At 45.5% G+C, this 23,691-nt stretch overlaps 1 protein-coding gene across 2 annotated transcripts in view; it reads right to left on the minus strand.

Annotated features, from left to right (window-relative positions):
* Positions 1-19,655: 19,655 nt before the first annotated feature.
* The window catches only part of HUNK (hormonally up-regulated Neu-associated kinase), a 55,603-nt gene continuing 51,567 nt past the window's right edge, over positions 19,656-23,691 (minus strand). For both annotated transcript variants that reach the window (XM_057410163.1, XM_057410162.1), the window contains exon 10: positions 19,656-21,403. In XM_057410163.1, the coding sequence (XP_057266146.1) occupies positions 20,757-21,403 (647 nt within the window). In that variant the 3' untranslated portion in view covers positions 19,656-20,756. The remainder of the gene's footprint in view (positions 21,404-23,691) is intronic.

Here is a 23,691-nt window from a genome sequence, read left to right on the forward strand (position 1 = left end):
CCTTCTCCATTTGCTGCAGGCTGCGGTATCCTTGGGAGAGGAACCATCTTCATCGTGGCTATTTGCACAGTACTTAGCATAAATTCCTCATTGGTCCTTGATGAAGTCTTCCAGGCATTCCAGCTACCCACATAATATATTAAAGCAACAAGCAACAAGCAGGTCTCTCACAGGGCTTTAGCTGGGACAGGCACACATTGTTCATTCCTCTAAAATCCTGTCCTCTTTGTTTCCTTCCAAATATTTAAACAAATAGTATTTTCATTTCAGGCTCTTTAACTCTTTCCCACATCTTGTGAGATCTTCCCAAAGAAAAGTGCTAGGATTCACAAATCCTGATGATCCTGGGGATCAGATAGGTGCATGTAGAAGACACACACCCAGAGCTTCATCTGTGCCTCAGGAGCTCTGTAAAATCCTACCTCTGCCTTTGTTTTCCCAGCAGATATTTATGCCCATCCCTGTTTTCACAGCAGATGCAAACAGTAAGCTTGGAAGGGAATCAACACTTGTGGACTACATCCAGCTTCAGGGTTGTTTTGCACACACAGAACTGCACAGAGTAAAAACTAGTCCTATCCTTTCAATTCTGTGGTTTCACCTTGAAATAGCATTTATAGCTTTGCCTTGAAAAATTAGTAGCATAAAACATCATAGCCAGCTGGAGACTGATAGTCATTTCAGTCAAAACACTGGGAACGCAGGATAGGAAGGGATAGGCTGGACAAGGATGCCCAGACCCTCAGTGAACGGCCAAAGCCTTCCTGAGAATTCAGAAAGGCAGAGAGGTCAACCTTCACGTGTGACTGTGCTCAGCATCTATGAAAAACAATGAACATCAGGAGTAGAAAGTCCCAAGCCCATCACTGCAGTGTGCCACAGGGAGAAAACAAGAGGGGACAGGGAGAAAAGCAAGTTTAGTAAAGCTAGAGAGACAAAGAAAGCCTGGAGGTGCAATTGGTGAGGAAGGAAACGAATTGTGGGCTGCAAAGAGAGCTTGGCTGTGTGGCATCTAGGCTGTCTGGAAGGCCTTGTGCAAAGCCTGTCCATCAATTAGCCTTAGAGTTAGGGTAAGGTTTTGGGTTTAGAGGGGCTGACAGAAGAAGACGGGAGATACAATTAGCACATGGATGGAAAGGGAAGCATGGGTTGACAAGAGAGGTTGACTGTGAGATATTTTTCAACTTGGGAAAAGCCCCTGTCTTGAATTTGATTGTCAGTTAGAACTACATTTGAGAGAAGAAGAAATCAAAGACTTTCAGTTGGAATTAGGATGGAAAAAAAGCTGGCTGTGGATATTACAGGATGGTCAGAGAGCTTGATTATGAGATATTTTTCCTTCAAGCAATATCTAGATGACCTTGTCTGATAGTAAGTCATGTTACCATTAGGTTGGCCAATAACATTGTGGTTGAAAGAGGGAGTGGGCCTGGACATTCAGCTTTCATGTGAATGGAGAAGTGCTGCCCAAGGGAACAGATGGCTACCACGAAAGTTTGGTTTCAAGACTTTTTGTTTGGACTATGTCTGGGTGACCTGTCTAAAGGTCAGCCTTCATGGAGGGTTACAGTTAGGGCTAAGGTTGAGTGGTGGAGGTAGCATGGAAATACAATCATTGAGCGTTACAAGAAAGGTGTTTGTGAGAAAGCTTGGCTCTGAGATGCTTTTTGTATGGGATATCGGGAGGGCCATGTTCAGAGGCTGTCCCTCAAGTAAGATTAGGGGTAGGGCTAGGGTTGAGGAAGGAAGGCAGCCTGGAGTTGCAGTTGACCTGGGGATGGAAAGGGACTGCTCAGAGGAAGTGTGGTACTAAGAGAACTTGGCTGTGAGTTATTTTTCATTTTGGGCAATGTCTACGGCATCTTGTCCAAATGTTGATCACCAGTTAGTGTTAGGTTTGGGGTTTGGGTTAAGAAAGGGAGATAGCTGAGTTATTGTTGTCTTGGGGTAGAGAAGGCATCTGTTAAAGGGAAGTGTGGGCTGACAAGACAGCTTCGGTGCAAGGTAGATTTTAGGGGCAATGCCTGGGGCTCCTTGTCCATAAGTCATCAGTTAGCATTAGGGTTAGGGCTGAGAGAGGGAGAAATCATGGAGGTACATTTGACGTCAGGATGGAAAGGAAAGTGTGGGTTGCTGAGAGAGCTTGAAAGCAAGATACAGATTGCCTGGTTACCCTCTCCAAAGGTCAGTTATCCATTACTCTTTAGGTGAGGTTAAGATTTGGCTTAGGATTCAGTGAGCCTGGAGTTGCTGTTGGAGAAAGACTTAAAGGGGACTGCCAAAGGTAAGGGTGGGCTGAGGGCAAAGCTTGGCTGGGAAACAGGTTTTTTTTGGATGTATCTGCGGGACCTTATCTAGCAATCTGCCTCGCACCAGGGCTGTAGCTGAGAGAAATCGTGGTGCTGCTTTTGGAAAAGGGCCACCTGAGGAAAGTCTTGGGTGCAAGTCAAAGGCAAATAGTTCAGATCCTCCTGTTCAGGTGCTCCTTACTTGCCTGCAGCATGGTCCAGACCCCACACTGAGCAGCTTGTGCAAACCTGGAGTAATTCTGACCCACTTTGGTTCAATCAATTTTTGTTCATATGCAGAAAATAACAGAAAAGGGTAGTGTAAGCTTCAGGATATTTTTTCCTGTTTGACTTTCTCCAGGTGTCCCAAATACAAATTTGTTCCTGTGTGTTGCACAGAGCCCTTGTCTGGATTGCAGGGCTGGTTTGAATATAAGTATTGTTTCTCTAGGTCATGATTCGAGAGTAAAGTTGTAGGAGTTTTATTATCACAGATTGCCCCAGCTGCCAAGTTCTAACCAATTCTATCTAAGATCAGCTCGTTCTGCCTCCCTCCTGCTACAGGCCATCCCTGCATCTAGCCCCTTTGCGGGGCTATTTGTCCCTGTCCCCTCTGACAGCTCACAGGAGAGTTCAGGCCTGGCCTGTGGGACATGGTCATAGGCTCCCAGCATAGCATTGCTGCTGAGAACGAGCCTGGATGCTCAGGGAACCTTGCAAGAAGGTATTCTCCCAGCTGCAGCTTGAGAGATGGCCTCTTCCCTGTCACACTTCCCAGGCCACGTGGAGTGCACTGGTGTGCAACAAAACTGGAAGCTCGAGTCAGGATAGCTGCTGGGAGAAGTGGCTCACCAAATTCATTTATTAGAATGCTACCTACTTAAGCCTTGCTGCTAGCATCCTCTCCATGGGGACAAGTCTCTGAAACTTAGGGAAGAAAGATAGGATGCAGCTCCCCAAGGACACCACACCTGTTTGCAGCTGCTCTCTGCAGAACTTGGCTATCACTTGTAGAGGAGCAGCACAGCGGATGTTTCCAAGTGCTGTTTTTACCCATCCATCTGGCATCTCCACCTTTTGGAAAGAGTTATTCATGTGTAGAGCTTCCAGGCTCCCCTGCAAGCCAGGCTCAAGCATAACATGAAGTCTAAGAGCAGTTCTTACACTGTAAAATGCCGTAAGGCTGCCAGCATGGTTTCCTTTAGCTGGCTTCACCCCACTCCACTGCTCCTGATATCCTTAAATTTTACCTAAATTTTACCTTAAAAAGTGCCAGTTCACATTTTTGCATTCTTGGTTTTGGGTTTTTTCCCTCATAGAAAGGGGAAACAATCCCAATCCAATAAAGCACATGCTAACCTTAAGTTCATGGCTATAACATGTTTTGCTGGACTGGGGCTAATGCAGACTTCTTAGCTAGTCAGTGGCAGCCTTACATCAGTTAGGAGGATGTAGCAGTCCAGTAGGATCTATTTTACAAGCATGGCCTGTTCTAGGTTGCCTTGGGTTTTTACACGATTTGAATAAAAACCACAAAGCTGCTGTATGGCTCCTGTATTTCAGCAGTTTCAGGGCTGTGTCCTCCTGGGCTGAAATACGTGAGGCTGAGGAAACCTGCCAAGACTCTGAGAAGTAGGAAAAACAGGAGAGAAGAGTCCTTAAAACTCTCAGCACCTACTGCACATGCAATTTGTGTCTCTGTTGCATTGTAGAAAGACTAGCTAAATTTTCACGACAGCCAGATATAAATGAGATGCGTCCCCATTTTACACTAAAGAAAAGGAAATCAAAACTGTAAAAGCCCAGTTTTCAAGCCTATGAGGGGCCCAGTACTCCTCTTAGAGATAGTGGGAGCTGCCAGGTTTGTGTCTTTGGAAGCACCATAGGAAACACCTAGTGGGATATACATCCAGCCCAGACCCCCAGGGGGAATGATGACTCAGAGTAAAACCTCTCATGTAGGCATTCCCCGCTGTGTTCCCAGCCTGCTGTCCTCACTAGACTACATCAGCTCATCAAGAAATTGCAGGCTGCTCCTCCTCATCAGGGAAACTGTTTTTCAAGTGGAAATCAGAAATGCTATTTTCCTACAGGCACTAGAATTTAGGATTGCTTGTGTTTCCCTCATGATCTCTAGTGGGAAACAATGACAGGAAAAATTATGCCTGACTCATGCCTCTACTGATTCATGCCTGAGGAGCCCCTGTATTGGGAAGAGCCACGCAGATTGTCGGGGAGAGCTGTTATTCAGTGGGTTGAGGAACATCTGCATTTCTCTTCACACTGCCTCCTGGCATTTCATGGGCTGTGGCGCAAGTAAGTATCTAACATGAAGTCATGGGGGGCAATCTAGAAGCCCTTTGCCATGAAACCACACAGCTGCTGTCAGCGAGGAGCACCTTGGATTTTTCCTAGTCAGAGTACCAAAATTAGTACAATTCGTTGTCATAAGTTAGCAAGCAAGGACCAGTAAGCTACTTCTATTTTTTATAAGAGCGAGTAGTGATAGAACAAGGGGTAATGGCTTTAAACTGAAAGAGGGTAAAATTAGATTAGCTATAAGGAAGAACTTTACTCTGAGGGTTGTGAGGCACTGGAAAAGACTGCCCAGAGAAGTTGCAGCTGCCTCATCCCTGGTGGCGTTCAAGGCCAGGTTGGACGGGGCTTTGAGCAACCTGGTCAAAGCCCAGTGTGGGAAGTGTGCCTGCCCATGGCAGGGGGGTTGGAACTGGATGAGCTTTAAGATCCCTTCCAACCCAAACCATTCCGTGGTTCTATGGACTTGCATGAAGCTTTCAGGCCTATAATGTTTCTGTTCCCAAGAGGACAGGAAAGTACCAGGAGTGTAGGACTCTTCATGCTATCCCAAACGAAAGCAATCCTGCTCTTGGGGCAGCTCAAGAGCTTGGCAGATACCAGACCTGCCATCAGCAGATACCAACACATTGCAAGGAGAGATCATACCAGACTAGCTGCTCAGGGACCCTGTGCCCCAGGCTTCTGAGAAAGGAGCTGCAGTCCAAGATTACAGCTCATGCAGGGCCACCTTGATGCTCATAGTGCAGTCCCATTCTATACTGCATACCTGCCATGCTGAACCTGAGTTTCATACTTTCTTCTTGCTCATGCAACCCCAGAACAGCATAGCCTGGCCCATGCATTTGCTCTGCCCTTCACAATCCCTGGTAAACTATGCTCTGAGGACAGAAAATCTTGTAATCTAAACAGGATGAGAAATACAAACAAGACAGGCGGATGCCCCCTCAGGATAGAGGGGCACTGGGATGATTGATGAAGGGAGGGAGCAGGCGTTGATTGTGAAGAAAGGTTTTATGGCAGTTCTTGGCCTAATAGAACTAAAACAGGACAATTTCTTATTCTGAAATCTGTCAGTGCTGCTTTGGGTGACCTTTGGAAAATCAATTCATCTTTGTGCCTCTGGTAAATGGGAATAATACAGCCTTGCTGTCTGGAGAACCCTTGGTAATTCTGAGACGAAAGATGTTTTATTGGTACCAGTATCATCCTTCATTGTCATTAGCATGATAACAGATCTATCACCTAGCAACAGAGCAGCAACTCTCCCTGCTCTGGTTGCCCATGTATTTTTATTGAATTTTGGTTCTCTAGTGGTCCACTTTCATTTGGAGACACTTTACAGGCTGTTACTGCTCTTCTTCCCTTCATGCTGCCTGCTAAAGACAAGCACAGATGCTGTGTCCCAAGCTCCCCCCCGTCCACTTTCATTCTCCCTTTTACCTCTTCCCGCACCCTACCATACATGTAAGTGCTGAGAGAGTGTCACCATCAGCTGACACAACAAGCAGTGTTTCCTTATTTTAGCTAAGGCACACCAGCAGAAGTCTTGAACTTTAAAAGTGAAGCACAGACCTTATGTAACCTTTAAAATACAGTTATTCATCAGATTTGCAAAACTTACAGGGGGAAAAATGGAAATCAGGAAACTTTCTAACATTTTGCGGAAGCCACCATTTTCACAGACATTCCAAACATCAAGAAAAAGACACTCCTACATAAATAACACCAGCCACTGAAGATCAGGAGTCCTGCCAAGTCCTATGATGCCTTTAGACATGTGATAGGAGCAGTTCTTCCACCCTTAGGTGATACACAGACTAACCTAAACCACCAAAATCATTAGCATCAGCAACAAATTGGAGAGAGCATCAAAGGGAAAGACAAGGACAGAAAAAGCATTGTACTTCCTTATCTAAAAATAGATGTTCCTAATACTTATTATCTGTGTAAGCCAGTTTTTATATCATTACTTAAGGGAAGCAGTTAAAAAAAAATCACAAAACAAACACAACCAAAATCTCCAGTGCCTGAGTCTGATCAGAGCCTGAATCCAAGATCACATCTCTCCATTCATGACTGTGGTGAGCCATAAGTTACCTTACCTCCACTGAGGTCAGTGAAGCATCACTGATTTCCTCCAGCTGGGGATTTGGGCTAAAACCACTTTTAGTTATTTTTCTACTTTCTCTCTCTTTTTTTTAAAGTGCCCATCTCTATGATTTGAGGGAGGATGATTCTGTCACTTAAGACTTGAAGGTGCACCAGCTCTGCTTGTACTACAAGATACTTCAAAGGCTGGTATCCCACTGCCCTTTGGGGGTGAGATAGCTGGTAGATTTGGCTTCTCTCCTTGGGAATGACTGCTATAAAGCAGCACTGTCCCCAGGTCATCAGTCTGACACTTCACAGGAGGATAATGTACCAGCGGGATGTTTATTGCCCAGTAAACCCCATGCTGTGTTCCCTTTGGTCGTTGCTGTAAGGCAGGGTGGTTGCTGGCATTCAATGCATATGCAGCTCCTTTCTAAGGGAAGGGACAGGAGGGAGTCTGGATTTCAGATGTTTCTGGGCGCCAGTGCTGTGGGAGAAACCCACCCTTGCTGCCTCAGAAGATGCCTATCAGGAGGAGCACAGATGTTTGCTTATGGAGCTGATGCATCCATCATCCTTATGTTTCCTTTTAGAGAAAACTCCATTAGGACCATTGCTTTTTCCATAGCATTTGTTCTTTTGAATTAGTTTGTTAGGGTTTTTTTTGTTGTTGCTGTTGTTGTTTTGTTTTTTTGTTTTGTTTTGTTTTGTTTTTCCTTTGTGGGGATTTCTTTCTTGAAGGTACTTTGGTCTCATGTGTGAAAAGAAATTATGTTGGTTGTCAGGATCCATCTCCCCAACCTCAGCTTCTCTATACATGCTGCTCATAGCAGCTCTTCTGAGACCTGGCAGTCTTCTCCCCTTTCTCTGTTCCCAAAGAAGTGAGAAAAAAAAAACCTAAACCCAAACCAACAAGAAAACACCAGAGACAAATAAATGTGGAATACACAAAAACTTATTCCCTCTGCCCCTTCCCATTGCCCTCTGTTTGAGAACAGCCGTTTTGAAAAGCCTCCTTGCTGGAAGATGGGCTATTTTTGTACTGCTTATGCAGCAGCACATCGAGGAATAAAGCTGCAGGAGACCAGCCTGTTGAATGGGAGACTGGGCGCACTTGACACGACATTGGTAAAGAAGCAGATTTTACCAGAAGTGTGATACACACGGAGGTACTCAGCCGCCTTCCTCAGTCAGCAGAGACAGGCTGGCTGCTTCCCAGGGCAATCGCAGATCATTCAGGCATGCTCCTCCGCCGCTGACTCAGAGCAGCAGCCTGCCTCTCTCCATTGACTGGGAAGGAAGCTTCACTGCCTAATTTAATGAGCTCAGTGCAGTGCAGGAGTGCCTCAGTCCAGGAGTTGGGAATGCCTCCTGCAGACTGTGCTGGGCACCATCAGTGCGTGCATCTGGGCTACTGGTCCGATGAGCGACAGAGAAGGCATTAGCTAGATTTGACCTTAGTTCCCTTACCATGGCTGTCAGAAGCATGGCTTTCCCTCACTGGAAAAAAACACCTCCCTAGCACACATTTATAGCCTCACAGCTACTTGGTCCAAGGAATAGCTTGTACAATAAATGCAGACTAGGGAGAAATGTGGAGAAGTTGGGTGCAGGACTTTTAGAACCTGAATTTAAAAAAAAGAAAAGAAAAAGCCTTGGTGGTTGCTTGGGATTTGAGAAGGATTGAGATGACAAACCTAATAGCCAGCTGAAAGTAGCTGCTTGTGTTTTAAAGAGGGAGGGAGGCAGGCATCACTGCAGGACAAAAAGAGTAGTTGTATGAGCAGAGGGATTAATTAAGCCAAGCCTCCCACTGGAAATCAGTCCCATGGCTGGGGTCTGTGGAGTCCGTAGAGGCTTTGACTGAAGCTTTCCATGACTGTAGTGGTCTCAGCAACTACATCCTGAACAAGTACTCCGGCTTCCGTGTTTGCTGAGTGCTACCTGCAGCCCATCCTCTCTGGGGAGACAAGCAATGGCTCCCTCTTCTACTTCCCTGTGTATTTCCATGAAACTTCAAGGAACGATGTGATTTATGCAACTGCTGCGTCGCTGTGAACTGCAGCTGAGCTTGGCCAACAATGCAGAAATGACCAGGGAAGACAGACATACGCACTGAGGGAAAAGAAAACAACTAATATCATTGCAAGCCTGCCTGATCCCACCTACTTGCATGTAAATCAAGTAATAGACACCCACATGAGAGTTATATATTCATGTACAATAATATTCATGTATAGTAAAAATGCATGACTGTAACCCTCAGTTTATATTACTAGTTCTTTTAAAATACTGCGTAGTCAGTAGCTCTATAAAACTCTGAAGGACAGCAGTCGCTCCAATGCATCAACTATTTCTCTTTTAAAGGTGAAAAAAGCTGCACACAGCTGTATCATGTTTCCAGGTCAGTACCTGGGCTAAGCAGTGCTGTCACCATGGTGCTGCCTGGCACTTGAGACTGAGAATGACAAGAGTAATTGCCAGCAATTTGCCTTTCTTGTCCATAATCACCTAAGCACAGAATACAAACCACAATGGTTTTAAGAAACTGATTTTTAAGTTTTCATTTCACATGCCTGAAAGGATTTGAGGTAAGGATGCTCAGTGTAAAATGCTTGTAAAAATTGTTTCCAAGATACCAGCATCTCTTTAAATAGGCTGAGTCTGATCTTCTGTAATTGCTGTATAATCCTATCCTTCTAACATGGGATGCACAGGTAACTAATCAGTTTTGTAATCTGGCTGTGTGCTAGGGATTTGGTGTTCTTCATTCAAAGAGGATTGCAGGTAACTGAATAAAGATGAGACAGAACTCCCTGAAGAGGACACTGCCCATGCAAGCTGCTCTTTTGGCAACCACAATTTGAGAAGCAGAAAATATTCAAAGAAAAGGATGGGCTGGAAAGCAGATGAGTTCACAGAACACACAGATGCGAGGCTCTCCCAGAATACATCTGCAAAGGCAGAGAAAGTGGAGGATATTTGTTTTATGACATCCTTTCTCCCCCATAACGTTTGACCATCCTTAAATCATTCTTATAAGTTCACCCAAATATCCTACAGAACAGGCAGTGAGTGGGCTCAGGTGGATGCCACATCCCCATTTCCTGGATGGATCATTCAGCACATGCATCAGTGAGCACCGCGAGGATTTTCATCCTCTAGAGCTGTCATCCTGTGCCATCTCATCACTTATGCATTTGAAACAGGTGTGGTAGGCAGGGAAGTCTCATCTTCCATGAAATCACTCATTTGGGTTACAGGGAGAATTCTCCATCTCTGCCTAAGCCCCATGCTGCTGCCTCAGCACCTTCCACAGACCTGGAGAGGCTCAGGAGCAACAGCAGTAACACAGAGCAGCAGGTCAGCTGAATCAAATGTGTCTCTCCCCAGTTTTTTACAAGCAAGGAGGCTTTCTGCTTCAGCATCCGATTTCCCCTGCCAAGTCACGATGCCCTGTCTGTGAAGGTACAATTAATCACTATGGAGACAGTTGCACTCTCACCAGTTTGGGCTTAGCGTTTCAGCTGAGCAGTAACCAGCAGGTGCTGGGTGGCTTTGGGGAAAGAGCTTTGTTTTTTCCATGCTGGTGTGCAGTGCCTGAAGGTAAAGAGAGGTGTTTCTATCCCACCTAACAGGTAAGTGTGCAGGCCAAGTCCTTAGGTGGCATTTCCTGAAGCAGAAGAATCCATGACACGGGTCAGGCCCCTGTCACTGGTGGAGGTGGTGGGCATGGGGGCTCATTCATCAGAGGAATGGTTAGATTCAGATTCTGATTCATTTGAAGGGTCTCCCATGCTCCCTTTTCATGCTAGTGGAGGGTTTTAACCTCATGGAAAACTCTGCACTGCGTATGTGAGCCTTGCAATGGCTCACTCAGGGAGTCGTCTCAAAAGCAGATAAATAGGTGGGAGCTGCAGGTAAGCAGGGTCCCAGCATAGGTCTATGGGGCTGTGTGCAGGCAGACCTCAGATTTCCATGTCGGGGCTCCCAGTTGTGCCTGAACCAGAGGTCAGACACACATAACAGCCCAGGCACACAAAACCTGGTAAGTGAAACTGTGCCTTTCAGAAGCTGGGGCATGTCTGGGTGTGCAGCCCCTGGGAAGCAGCATGTCTTCCCTGGTCCTGCCACACAATCTGAAATGCAGGACCACAACCAAGTGAAAACCTGGGCTGGGGATGGAGAACACAGCATTTTGCTGTCATTTAGAGGCACAGTAAGTGTGTTAAATGCTCTAATCATAGCCCCATAGCATCTGCCAGCCCAGCTCTGCACTCAGAAACTGGAGCAGAAGCTTCTCTCATCACTCTACCTCTTGCTGAGTGCAGGAGCAGTGCAGTGGCCAGATGCCACTCTGTCAAGCCCTGCAGAAACATGTCTTGAAGCTGAGGCTCGTATCTCATACCTTAGACATGTGAGTCCTTCTTTGGTGCCTAGGCACAAACTAGGGGACTGCAGCTGTAGGTAGTTTAAAGCCGCCTTCTGGAGAGCAGACCTAAATATGTCACCCTTTTCATTTGGAAAAGAGAGCACAGCTCTGAGAAAAAGAAAATTCAGAGCATCCATGGGATTTGCCAGATCAAAGAGAAACTGCACTAAAGTGCTGGCAGCTCCTTGCTGAATTCACACAGGCAGCCCTGTCCCATCGCTGCCCCCTCAGCAAGTCTGTGTGACACTGGACCTGCAGAAGATGGGGAATGACAACCATGGGTAACAACTGCATGGATTTATTCATCAAATGCACTGAGCATTTCAGCAGCCTTGGAGGAGCTGAATCTACAACCTGACAGGCACTCTGTGAAACAGCAGTGATGAATAACTGCAACCGGAGACACCCCAGGATAGCAAGGCAAGCATTTTTTAACAAGGTGCTGCTGATGCTAAACCATCAGCGCAGCTCCACATGAAACTCCCAGGGCAGCTGAAGGCTCATATCCTCACCCAGTCTCAGGGAAAGACAGAGGGGCCACATCCAGATGTATCTGTGGATGAAACATTTAAATTAAATGCTGTGAAAGGGGCTCTTGGGATGTGGCAATATATTGTCCTCTCACTGCACAAGACAACGGGCACTATTCTGGAGCTCTGCTTCGCTCCAGTTCCGTTACTGTAGATGTACAGTAAAACCAGGTGATGTACACTCTGAATAATTGCCCCCTTTCCCTTTGCCAGTGGTTTCTTGATAGGGCACTGAAATACCTGTCCACAGTGCCTCAGCATAGTTTTGGCTACAAGGTGTACTGAATACCTCCCAAAGGAGATGCTGTGAAGCCCACCTTCTCCTGCTTGCATCCAGAGGCACCTAAGCCCTTAGGGACAGATGTGTCTACATGAGACTTAAAGCGGTTCTGCATTACTCTGCCTGAGCTAGGCCTGAGCCAGTCTGCAGGCAGCCCTACCTGGAAGGCACCCTCCGTTTCCGCTATCTGGCTGTTCTTCAGATGTTGCACCAGCCCCCAAAACTGCAGTGGAGATACCCAGCTGAACTGGGTGTTATGGAGCTAGTACTGAAAGGTATTCTGATTTAGCAGAGAAACCCCAAACGCAGCTGCTGAAAAGGGTATGGCATGCATTTAAAAGCATCAGTTCCAGCTATTTTCCAGGCTCAGGATGTGGAAAGGTCAGAACTAGTTTCAGGTTTGGGAAAAGCACCAGATGCATTCTCATTTTGTCTGAATCCTTGTTCTCAGACTTGGGCCATATATCACTGGTGTTGTGGTAGTCCCAGAAGACCATGGGGCTTGCCTTGTTAAATGTCCCATGAAAATGAAGTTATGCACTCATCAAAACCGGTCTAACAGAGGTCTGTGACAGTAAGAGCCACTGGTGAGACAGGAATTGTCTTTCTTCAATGCCGCAGTCAGCGAACCCTCTGTGGTTTTCTCTATTTCTCTGCACTTTCTATGATTTTTAAAACACTTTTTTGAGGTTGAACTGCTTCATTATGAGGAAAAAATAGTTAAGACCATAAGTAGCCCTACTTCTGCACATGAAATTCTTCTAGCTACAGAGCATCACTCAGGACACGTTGTTTCGGCAGATTTATATTCCTAAACACTTTCACTGCCCAAGCATCAATGTGTTTTCACCTGGGGCTTTGCTCCCAGCCACCTAGCCTAGCTGTAGCGTTGCCTCTGGCAGAGTCTGGAGGCTGCAAAAAGTTTAATAGCAGATTAAAACCATTCAGATTTGCTTGTGAGTGGTTCAGGCCATAAGTGTCAGTGACCTGTCACCGTTCTCACCACAGGCTGATGGAACATGGCTCCATCCCTGGCAATTGCAATGACACTTTTGCACAAGCTTGCCACGTCCTTCTTCTCCCCTTCAGGAGAAACAGAGACTCTCCTGCCTCTGAGGCTATAGAGGTGAAAAAGTGAGTAGATTTTGCTACAAAGCCCGAGGCAGACCCATTGCTGAAGCCAGCATGTGCAGATGGGGGCTCTTTCACATCTGAAATTTGCCTTCACGTTTGAATGAAGAAACAAGCCTTGATTCCTGTTTATGAGCCCGCGAGCAGGGCACCCGAGGCTGCAGTTCTGCAGGACCCTGGACCAGTCACAGGAGCTGCCCTGACTGGTGAGGTGCCAGGCACCCCCGCCCTACCTCTGTGCTCCTGTCCCCTCTCCAATGCAAGAGAGCGTGGGCTCAGGGGAGCTGAAAACCACCCAGCAAATAAGTTAATTATTTTTCAGCTGGGTCAGCTCCTGAAGTCAGTCTTTGTGAAGAGTTGGAAAACCAGCCCCAGGGTGGGAGAGGACAGAAACAGGTCAGCAGAGCTGGAGGAGGGTGGTGCGCTTGAGAAGAAAGGGATGGATGGTTCAGCCGCAGCCTTGGTTTTATGAAGTTCCAGCCATGGGAGAGCTGCTCCTCATCTGCTCCTTGTCTTCCCTCAGCCCGCCCTCTGCTTTCATTTGTCTGAGTTAATAATTAGTGTGTTGACTCTCACAGAAAGCAAAACATGTCCGTCTTTGCTGAGATGGTTTCTGCCATGCTGTTGCTGCACATAACCATAAGCAGAAGCCATGTCCTCCTGCAGCGACTGCCTGATGTGTGGCAGGATGGATGCTTGTTCTCTTTCCCATCCCTCCTCTTCAGAGGTGCTTGACGAAACAGCTGTGTGCACTAAAATGTTGGCTGCAATACCTGTTACACCATTGTTTTCATAAATAAAGGCCAGTTTTGTAGATTGCAATTTTGCCATGTGTCTAAGCAGCTAAATAAGGTGGTTTGTATTGTTGTTAAGAAGGCAGGCCTTAAACCCCTAAGTAAAAAGTCTGACATTTTTATCTATAGCCCTGGAGTTCAAAGTAAAATCTAATTAATCCCTAAACTGTGACAAATTGGCAGCCTCTGCAGGGACTGGAAAGTTAAGCACTGATTTAAGACTTTTTCTGTTGAGATAGCAAACTTCTCCATTCAGAAGCCATGCTGTGAAAATGGGACTTTTTCACCCCTCTAAAATTGCGTTGCACTGCCATCTTACTTAATTGCTCTTTGGAAAATGATAGTGAATAAACATGAGAGAGAAGCTTTTGCTGGGGAGTTACAGCAAGTGCCCCGATTAAAATGTTAGGGCAGAATATCCTCCCAGTTTTACAGACGTCATCTCTGTGGTGGCTTCTGCTCACATCACCCTTGAGAGTGGCTTCCCATTTCCCCACTCCCAAAGTGCGATGGTGGCCTTCTGTACCATGTGCTCCAAGGCCTGTGGATGCTGCTTGAGAGGGTTTCCCACCAATGCCACTGGGTGGTGATCCCACACAGCAAGATCACATCAGAAACTCGTCTCATTCTTCAAAACCTTCAACAGTTTCATACCCCACTTTCAGCTCTCACTTAACCACTGAAGGGGGGAGGCTTTGCGAGCTGCCCCCAAAATCCCTTGCTCCTGTGGTGCCAGGGTCTTTGGGGCCAGGTCACTGAGGAATCGAGCTGCTGAAATAACCCAGCCTCCTCTCAAAAATCTGTCCACTGTCGTTTTCCAAAGACCTGTGGTCTGGTCCAATGTGGGTGGCTCTCATGGGGATGGACGGACGCTTCCTGGCACAAAGGCCACCCGCAGACCCTTTGAAGGCTTTCTGGGGAAGAGTTTGTACTCAGAGAGCCGCTCAAAGACAGAAGCAGCAAGAACTTGTGAACTTGGAAACTGCGAATCTCTATTCCCCCCCTCAAGCCCTGCGCTCAGAGGTGACAGAAACATTTTAGCTGCACTCAGACACTGTTTTAATAGTGAGAACTGGAAACAGACATCAACCCCCTGTAATTTCCAGTGGCTAATGGGCCAGCATAGTAGACTGAGCCATCTCAGTTTCAGGCCTGCTTAATAACCTGGCACATGGACAAGACCTTTGCTGCACAACTGCCCAAGTAATTTTGAGGTAAACGCCCCACACATACTGGTATATATTGGATAGCCCCTGCAATAATACTCAGTGTGACATGGGGTGAAAAAGGTATTTCTGTCATGGATCCCAGATCTGTCCATCTGTCCATCCATCCATCCATCCATCCATCCATCCATCCATCACTCCATCTGTCCATCCATCCCTCCATCACTCCATCCATCCATCCATCCATCCATCCATCCATCCATCCATCCATCCATCCACCCACCCATCCATCCACCTCCTGAACAATGCTTGAACCCTCCTGGCTGCCTTCAACCAAAACAGGTCTCAGAAATCTTAACCACAGATTTTGATGAGGATTGGTGACCCGGTAGAGGAAACATCAGCTCAATGGAGAGCACAGAAAACATGGGTCCAACTCCACATGCGGGCAAGTCAGAAACAAATTGCCTGGGGGCAAGTAGAGATGGAAGGAAAAAAACCCATTTTATCTAACAGCCATCCCTATGCTGTAAGTACAGGACGGTATTTCTGTTTCCTTCTGTGAAACAAAAAGAGGGAAGCTATTTTGAAATAAAGCCTATGGTGGCCTTTTTTTTTTTCTTTGTTTCAGATAGAGTCTGTCTTTTCTGGTTTTAAGAGATACAAGGAATTTGGGGATTTTTACATTTATATGAGTGCTATTCATACAAACATTCATGAATACATTTCTTTATGATCTGTATCTCAAAAATGCAGTAGTCCTGTTTTTAGATATTAGCCAAAATTTTAAAACCAGTTTAGCACCTCACCCTTAATCAATACCCCTTCTCACTTCTTCTTTCTCCGGTTTTTCAGTGCCCTGGCATAAGCAGGCCAACAGCAGAGATGCTCAGGTGAATACCAAATCTGACTCCAGGCTCTATCCTGATGCTCTTTGTTTCTAACAACAGCTAATTGCCTGTACCTCAACAACAGAAAGCATTGTATTACAGTCTTCTTTTGATACTAAACACTGAAAAGACTCAGACTGATTTTGCCTTTCCTCCCCCGGCTACATCTGCAAGCCATCTTTGTGAATGACAATTACAGGCAATGCAAACATGCCCCAGGAAACACAAGCCAACATACACAGCTTAGGAATCAATGCTTAAGCAGCTCTCTTGATGGAAAACCTCCTGCAAGTAAGACACTCACTTCTGAGGGAGCACGTTTCTTTCACTCAGAAGCGATGACATGAAGTTGAACCCTCTCCCGGTATTTCCCCATGGTATTCCTACTTGAGACTGCCTGTGATGCAAGTAAGTCACACAACCAGGACACAGGGAGCTTGCAGAAAGGCCATAGGAGTCACACCTATTCATGAACTGGCCACACGGCTAGATTTCTGCATGTGAGTGATTTGTAGCTCTCAGTCCACAGAGCTATAACTTTTTAATAGGAAAAACAGGCCCTAGCGATGTACCCCTCAGCTTTGTTATGCTCCAGGGAAGCTATGTTGAAGGGAAAACAAAAGAGCAAATCAACCATTTGTGACCACTGAGTATTAAAAAAGCAGGGAAGAAGCAGGCAAAATACAAACTATTGCATGCAGACATAGTGTCCGACACTTCTGCTTAATTCTCGATATGCAAGGCCCTTGCACACTTTGGGGTGTTTCAAACACTAATGTTTAAAGCCTTATTACAAATGATCAGATAAAGGGACAGCCTTGGACTGGAGATTTTCCTCCCACGAACTGTGGACAGGGTGTATCTGTGCCACCCTAAAACTCCCTCACCACAAGCAGTAGCCCTAGACCTAAACAACACTCCAAGAGCTTACCCACCAGCCTCCCGCCCTGCCATTGACATCGTGTGCCCAGCAGAAGTACAGCAAAGCTGTTGTGACCACCAAGTCTTTCTTCCCCCTCCATTCCCTCCTTACATACTTTAGCCACATTGCTGGCCTGGGCAGATTTGTGGGGGCTGGCTCTGGGGAGTCGCTGACAAACCATCTTACTGGTGCCCCAGAGACTTAAGGGTCTCCGGCAAACCCAGCCTTTTTGCACCTCTGTGCTAATGGATTTTGTTACAAAGATCAAGAGATGTCAAGCACAAAAGTATGAAAGTAGCTGTTACTTACTTTTATGATTTGCACACCTCAATACTTGGGGATTTTAATATTTATCAGCCCATTTACAGGAGAAGCACAAAGACCAACACCTTTAGCAACAGATGCTGATTGTGTTGTCTCGCTGAATAAATTTCACACCTGTTTTTCCAGGCAGAAGAGGCTGAACAAAATTGCTCCTATCACTATGGAACCTGAATTGCTGTGCAATGATTAGCTTGCAAAACCCTCTTTCAGTCCTTCACAGCTGCTCCATTGACTCCATTGGGTTCTGCATGTAAACAACACCTCAAAAAGACCCCATAAAACCACAGTGCTTCCATCTTGCATCCAAAGCTCAGCAGTGCTCTTTTCCCCAATGCACAACCTGAAGCATAAGGCATATTTTCAGATCAAACAGGTTCATTACAGGCTTAGTGCCAAGCCTACTGCAAACACCAGAAGATGAACTCAGCTGACTTTGGAAGTCTTTGGATCAGCTCTTCTAGGAAACAGATTTGTACAAAGGTAGGAGGAGGAAGAAATTGTACTTCAAAGAATTGTGGAATCAACAACATAAATACTCCAACTGATGCTGCAAGGCTATCACCAGTTTGCATGGCTGTGCTAAGCTTAGCAAAGGTAGGACAAGTCCTCATGACTTGAAGACATTAAATCCTGAGGTGCTGAAAGCTGATCAGCAGATGCTTTTGTTTATATTGGAGTGACTTCCTATGACTGCCTAAAAGCTGGGGTCTCATCTGAACTGGCTGACCCTGGTCCCTCCCTCGTACCTGGATACAGCTATGCGCTGCTGAGGAGCAATTCATTCCCATCATTTAGGACCTCTGTTTTAAGGTGCAAAGAACTGGAGACACCTATCAGCCTCCACTGGTGAGAGATATCACAGATAATGACCAGAGACTAGATGTACAACTTGCAGAGGGCTAATGCTAAGCAAGGGAAATCCTACCCTTGAGCCTTTTAGCTCACCCAGGATTTATAGGCAAGTCAGCAGCCAGATTTAAAGGGATGGTCTTTGATGGGTGATGGTAAAAGTGCTGGTAATCCTCTTCTTACCTCACCATCTCACTGTTTTTGTACTTAGATTATCCTTGCTACACAGTGACCTGGCAAAAAAAGTCAGCAGTCCATGGCAATCTTGTTCAAAAAGTACATATATTTAATAATAATAACAAATACAGTTTTTTTTCCCCTGGAATTTCCACTACTGTATTTCAGTAAATCCCTTCTATGGTCACTGCACTTTGACTGTACATAGCTACTGTCTAAGCTGGATACACGGTTATGTTTTAGCAGTGTAGTACTCATATATTCTCTATAAATATAATAAAAGGATTCAACATTTCTGTTTTCAGTCTGATTCTTACACATATTTACTGGGTTTTCACAAAAAATACATGTCTCTTTTCTGCCTGCCCCAACCTTTCATTGGGTTCCAAATAAACCTGAGTTTGTAATTCAAGTCAGTATCTGCCATCTGTTCAGGTACACAAGTCCGACGCACACGAAAGACGGGATTCCAGTGGTCCCTGCTTGCTAGCTTTGCAGCACAAACATGTTCTTAGCATGAAAAAAAAGAAAATGCTTTGATGTTTTTAAACAAAAGGAAGAGCTAAAATGGACCCTTGGGATGCACAGTACTGTGGACAAAGAAAAGATTGCATTTTTCAATCTGAAAATTAGTAAAATTATTTCAGGGCTGTCTAATCATATTGGGATTTTTATATATATTGTTTTACAGGTAGCTTAAGTACCCCAGAGGTGGGTTTCCTCACTACAATGAAGAGTACAAGATGCATATGGTCTTCCCTGTACTGAACTGATGGGTGGACTTCAGTGCCGAGGTGAAGTGCCCATCTGCAGAGAGCCCAGAGAAGGGCTCTCTGGGCATTCTGCTCTGCTGGTTTTGCCAGCAAGCACTCAATATACTGAACATCCCAGTTATCTGTTCCGTCACTATTTGGATATGTGTCCAATTTCTTTATTGCAGGTTTTAATGTAAGGCCTGTGCTATGCTGAGAATCGGGAACACACACTCAACTATGGGCTCTGCTGGGGACCTTCTCCCTGCCTCTGCTGGCCCTCTCCCCCCAGTCTCTGTGTATATTTCTCATTAAACTGGAAGGAAAGCTTCTCAAACAGGGGTAACTCTCACATATGCACAGACACCAAACCAATGGGGCCACAAAATCGTTTGCAAAAATATTGATGAAAATAGGATTTGGATTCCTACCAATGGTCTCAACTCAAAATCCCTACCTTCCAACTCCAAAAAGAAAAACACCTCTGCGGCGTGGGTTTCGAAATGATGTTAAGTGAGTGGGCAGCAGTGGGGCATAAGCAGGCCAGAGCTGCCTGCTTGGGAACCAGATTGGAACAAGCTTTGTTGAGATGTTCTGTGTACACAAACACACACACAAGCATGGCACAGACGAAACAAAAGAACAGTCTTTGGCTAAACATTCTAATTTATAGGAAATGCTTTTAAGACAAAAGCAGAACAAAAAAACTGTTGCCAACCTCTCAGATGTATCATTTACTTAGAAAAACAAGACCAGTATGCAAAGATGGTGTCTCTTAGAAAGTTAATCTTCACTGCTCATAACAATACTTTGGTAACCACTGCATTACCAACATTGCAGTATAAAATGGTATCGGTACAGGCTCATGTGTGCTTTATCAGTCTTTTTAGTTCACTGCAGTCTCTCAGAAAAGCTTTCAAGTGTGTCCAATGCTGCCCTGTTGTAACAGGGGCTAATGCAGGCATAGGTGCACCAAGGAACTAGTACAGATGCAAAAATTGGAGGTGACTGGATTGTTTAGACACAGCGTGTTGTGATCTGGATTAGTGTTTGAAGCATCTGCTTGCAGACCCATTGTGTGAAAGGCCTCTAGTGCGGTGAGTTTCCATATGATGCAACTTGGTTTTAAGTAATCATGTTTCTTCTGAGTGACATCATTAAATCATCATTTTCTTCAGGATAAAAATGATTCCACTATTAGCTACTTTAGGTAATTAACAATAAATTCTGCTTTGGCTTCCAATAATACCATTTTTCTGAATGTTTAGATCATTCGTGTCTTTACTCAAGCTTTACTAATTCTGTCTTCTTGGCAGGGCTTGTTAGCAAGTTGACTTTGGACATAGTACCTTGAGTTTTTCCACTCGTCTAGCCATGTGAACAATGCCTATAGTTGTACCCCATACTGTGTAGCACAGGCAAATGGAACATGGACAGTCTTACCACAGATCCTGGATGGGACTGGCATTCATGGCACCACGCAGATAACCTTCATGAATCAAACTGTTAATGCTCGCTGTTCTTCCAATCAACCTTACTGCAACACCAGCTGCATAGCTCTTTCAAGACACGTTTTACTGTAGAGTCAGATGCCAAATGCTAATATTTCTTACCAGCACAAGCAGAGCCCTTTTCTTTCAGGTTTAATATGTAGGACAATGCCTTCCTTACAAGCAGAACTCTGATTTTCCACTCTGAACCACTGTGGTGTATTACACAGTGACAGTAACATGCCTGTGGCTTTCCCTTCTTGCTAAAGGTAAAAAAGGTTAGGTCCCAGAGAACAGCAGTGCAAATCCCAGTACGTCAGACTAACACTGGCCACTGATAGCATCTGCCGCATTGAAGGAAATCTGTGTCGGGCTCATCTGCTGCAGCTGAGGCATCCTCGCTTCCAGTGGCTTGTCGCTTGCCGACTGCATCGTCTGGTTCCTTTTCCGCAGCATTTGTCCGATCCCCATCATGGGGAACCTGCCTCTGCTTTTGACACAGTTAGGGCTGCCCAAGGGGTTGTTGGAAACCAGCTGAGTAGGGGACACTGCTTCTTCCTTCGCTGGATATGCTTTTTCTTCATATGTGAAAGAGACCTGGGTGGGGTGGACAGGGGATGTACTCCCTGGCTGAAAAAGTGGGGACAGTGTCCTTTCACTTGAGCTTTTATAAGGGAAATTCATTGGCGAGCCTAAAATCCTGTACTGATGAGAGGGGGAAACCTGGTCTATTTGGTCCTCTCTGTCAACCGACTCGAAGGAGTGCACAATATTCAGGATGAGAGGGGAGTCCTTTGTCCGGCCCCCGATTCGGCATGGCTCCTGCTGTGGAGACTCCTGCCTCTTGAGGAGCCGAGGAGTTCTGGGGGGTGGCTGCTGGACTTCGAGGTACTCCAGGGAGCTGGAAGTGACACAGCCCGTCTTGGCTGCCAGGGGTTCATGGAAAGGGCTTAAACCACCGCTGGAGTCTGCAAAGCAATCAGAAAAGGAACCAAAGAGCAGATTACATTTAACAGCACTGCCTTCTCTGCCTTACGGCAGACAGCGTCCAACACCACCTTTAACAAATTTGAGAAGAGTGTGACAAATGCACTAGCTGAAACAAATGGTCTTAGGGATATACTCAGAACCCAGTTCCCTGATTCTCATTTGATACTTATGTTGTTGTTTCATGGATAATTTATTTGTCACTTTCCTCAAAGGCAGGCACAGTGCTTAAAGTGAGTAAGACAAGGACATGAAATGGAAAACCACAGACATCTTCAGCTGTTTGTATTAGTTATACCCTCTAAGGACATGTCTGAGAAATCTCACATTTCTCCTTTCTTAGCACAACTCTGCATGGTTTTTACTGGGCCTGCACACTGTATTCACTGACATACCTAGAGACACAAGGGACAACACTGAGTTAATCCCCAATGTCTCTCCTTCCATTTTGGAACAAAATCTGTTCTTGGTTTCACACATGTAAATATGGAGTAGCTGCACTGGCCAAATTCAGGCTGTTACAGTTGGAACAGATTTGCTGCATCGACTTTAGCAAGTATCTTCCTCCAACAAGGACCAAATATAAACGGAACAATCTTTGCAGGATTCGGCCCAGTAAAACAAAACAGCACGTGGAGAAGATCTGCTCCATTTCTACAGGATGCTGGCATTTGCTTATGCCAAGCTAATCTCAAGAAAACACATTTTGATGCTTTTATCGAAAGCTCTCCAAGGAGCCTGCTTTGCTAGGTTCCCCCTAATTGGAAGAATAGCGGACTGGCAGTTAATCACTGTCCACAAGTTCCCTCGGTCTCAAACCATCTAAAAGAGATATAAAATAGCTTAGGTCTGCCAGCCCTCAGGTCACAGCCACAAATCTCACATGTATCTCTTTTGAAAGGGATGGTCTCAGCAGGGATTGAGACCTGAATGAATGCATGGGAAGAAATCACTCACATTGAGAGTTGTCTGGGAAAAGCAGACCACGTTTAATCTATTTTCTTTCTAAAACTGGTCAAAATTATTTGACCATTCAATTTAAGAAGTATCAAAACACAGTTTCCATAAGCAGAGAAATGCTTTAGCTGAAATTTGAATCATGTTCAGGTTTCAGTTCAAAAAAGCAGGGAGACACCTAACTCGGTTTACCTCCCCCTGGACCTTCCTCCCAAAAGGAACAACAATCTCAACAAAATGAGCACTTTTAAAATGTTTTTTTAAATAGTTCTCACAAAAAAGCATGTCCCATTTCTGACCAGCTCTCAAACTACTGCTACCATGCAGTAGAGGTGCCCGTACTCCCAGACAAACACCATTTTGACATTTTTGCAGGTAGAAAGCATCAAATGATAAATCATGAAGTCATGAGAAGAAGCATGAAACTACAATAACCCACCACACTTCATAACTCACTGACACCGCAGTAAATGTTTTGTTCTCTGCTTTTCCCCATGCTGCTCTGTAGTGATCTTCCCTCATTTAGTTCTTTCATTTAACAGCTGGCTTCACCACGTTCCTGCTCCCCAGTGTGTACCACCGACACTCCATTTTCCCTCCTGACTCCCCTTTTCCTCCACTCCTCTCTTCCACCTCCTTTTGTGAGCAGTTCTCACCCAGGCTGCCTCCTACCCTGCGTAATTAATGCTGTGCTCTCCTCTGGCTGCCTCATCCTCTCCTTTCCCTGCTAATGCTTTCCCCTTTCCTTTTGCTGCCTGAAATTTGCTGGGCTGGCAGTCCCGCCTGCATTTCCTTTCAGCTGCCTTTTTACCCTTTCTCCACCATCAGCTGCTGCCTACTGCTTCTCCCAGGGATGCCACAGTTACCGGCACTTTCCTCAGAGGCAGGGACTTCTGCCCCTGATGCCCCTTAGTTCCCTCTTTGTAAAACACATTCTCCAGTAGGAAGAAGCTTGTCTACCAGCTTTGGTTTGTCAGTGATCTGGGGTGGGTGTTGATGCTTTCAAGGCACTAGTGTGAACTGCAGATGACTTTATATAAATATGTATAAATAGGAAAAGAAAGCTTTTTTAAAACACTGTGGGAATTCTATCAAATAAAAAGAGAAGTAAAAGCGAGGATTCATGACTGCTGAACATTGTCATGGTTTCCTTAGGATGTCTGACTGTATTATCCAGTCCTCCTTCACATATCACCTCCAAAGCAGACAGCTAATGCAAGCCCACGACTATTTACTAACAAAAACAACACACAAGACACTCTCATTAATACTGCACATGCCCACACATGCACATGCGCACAAGAACACACCA

This window comes from Pezoporus wallicus, unplaced genomic scaffold, assembly GCF_028554395.1.
Source record: "Pezoporus wallicus isolate ANWC-B61680 ecotype Strahan unplaced genomic scaffold, APGP_CSIRO_Pwel_v1 contig_7011, whole genome shotgun sequence".
Taxonomy (NCBI): Eukaryota; Metazoa; Chordata; class Aves; order Psittaciformes; family Psittacidae; genus Pezoporus; species Pezoporus wallicus.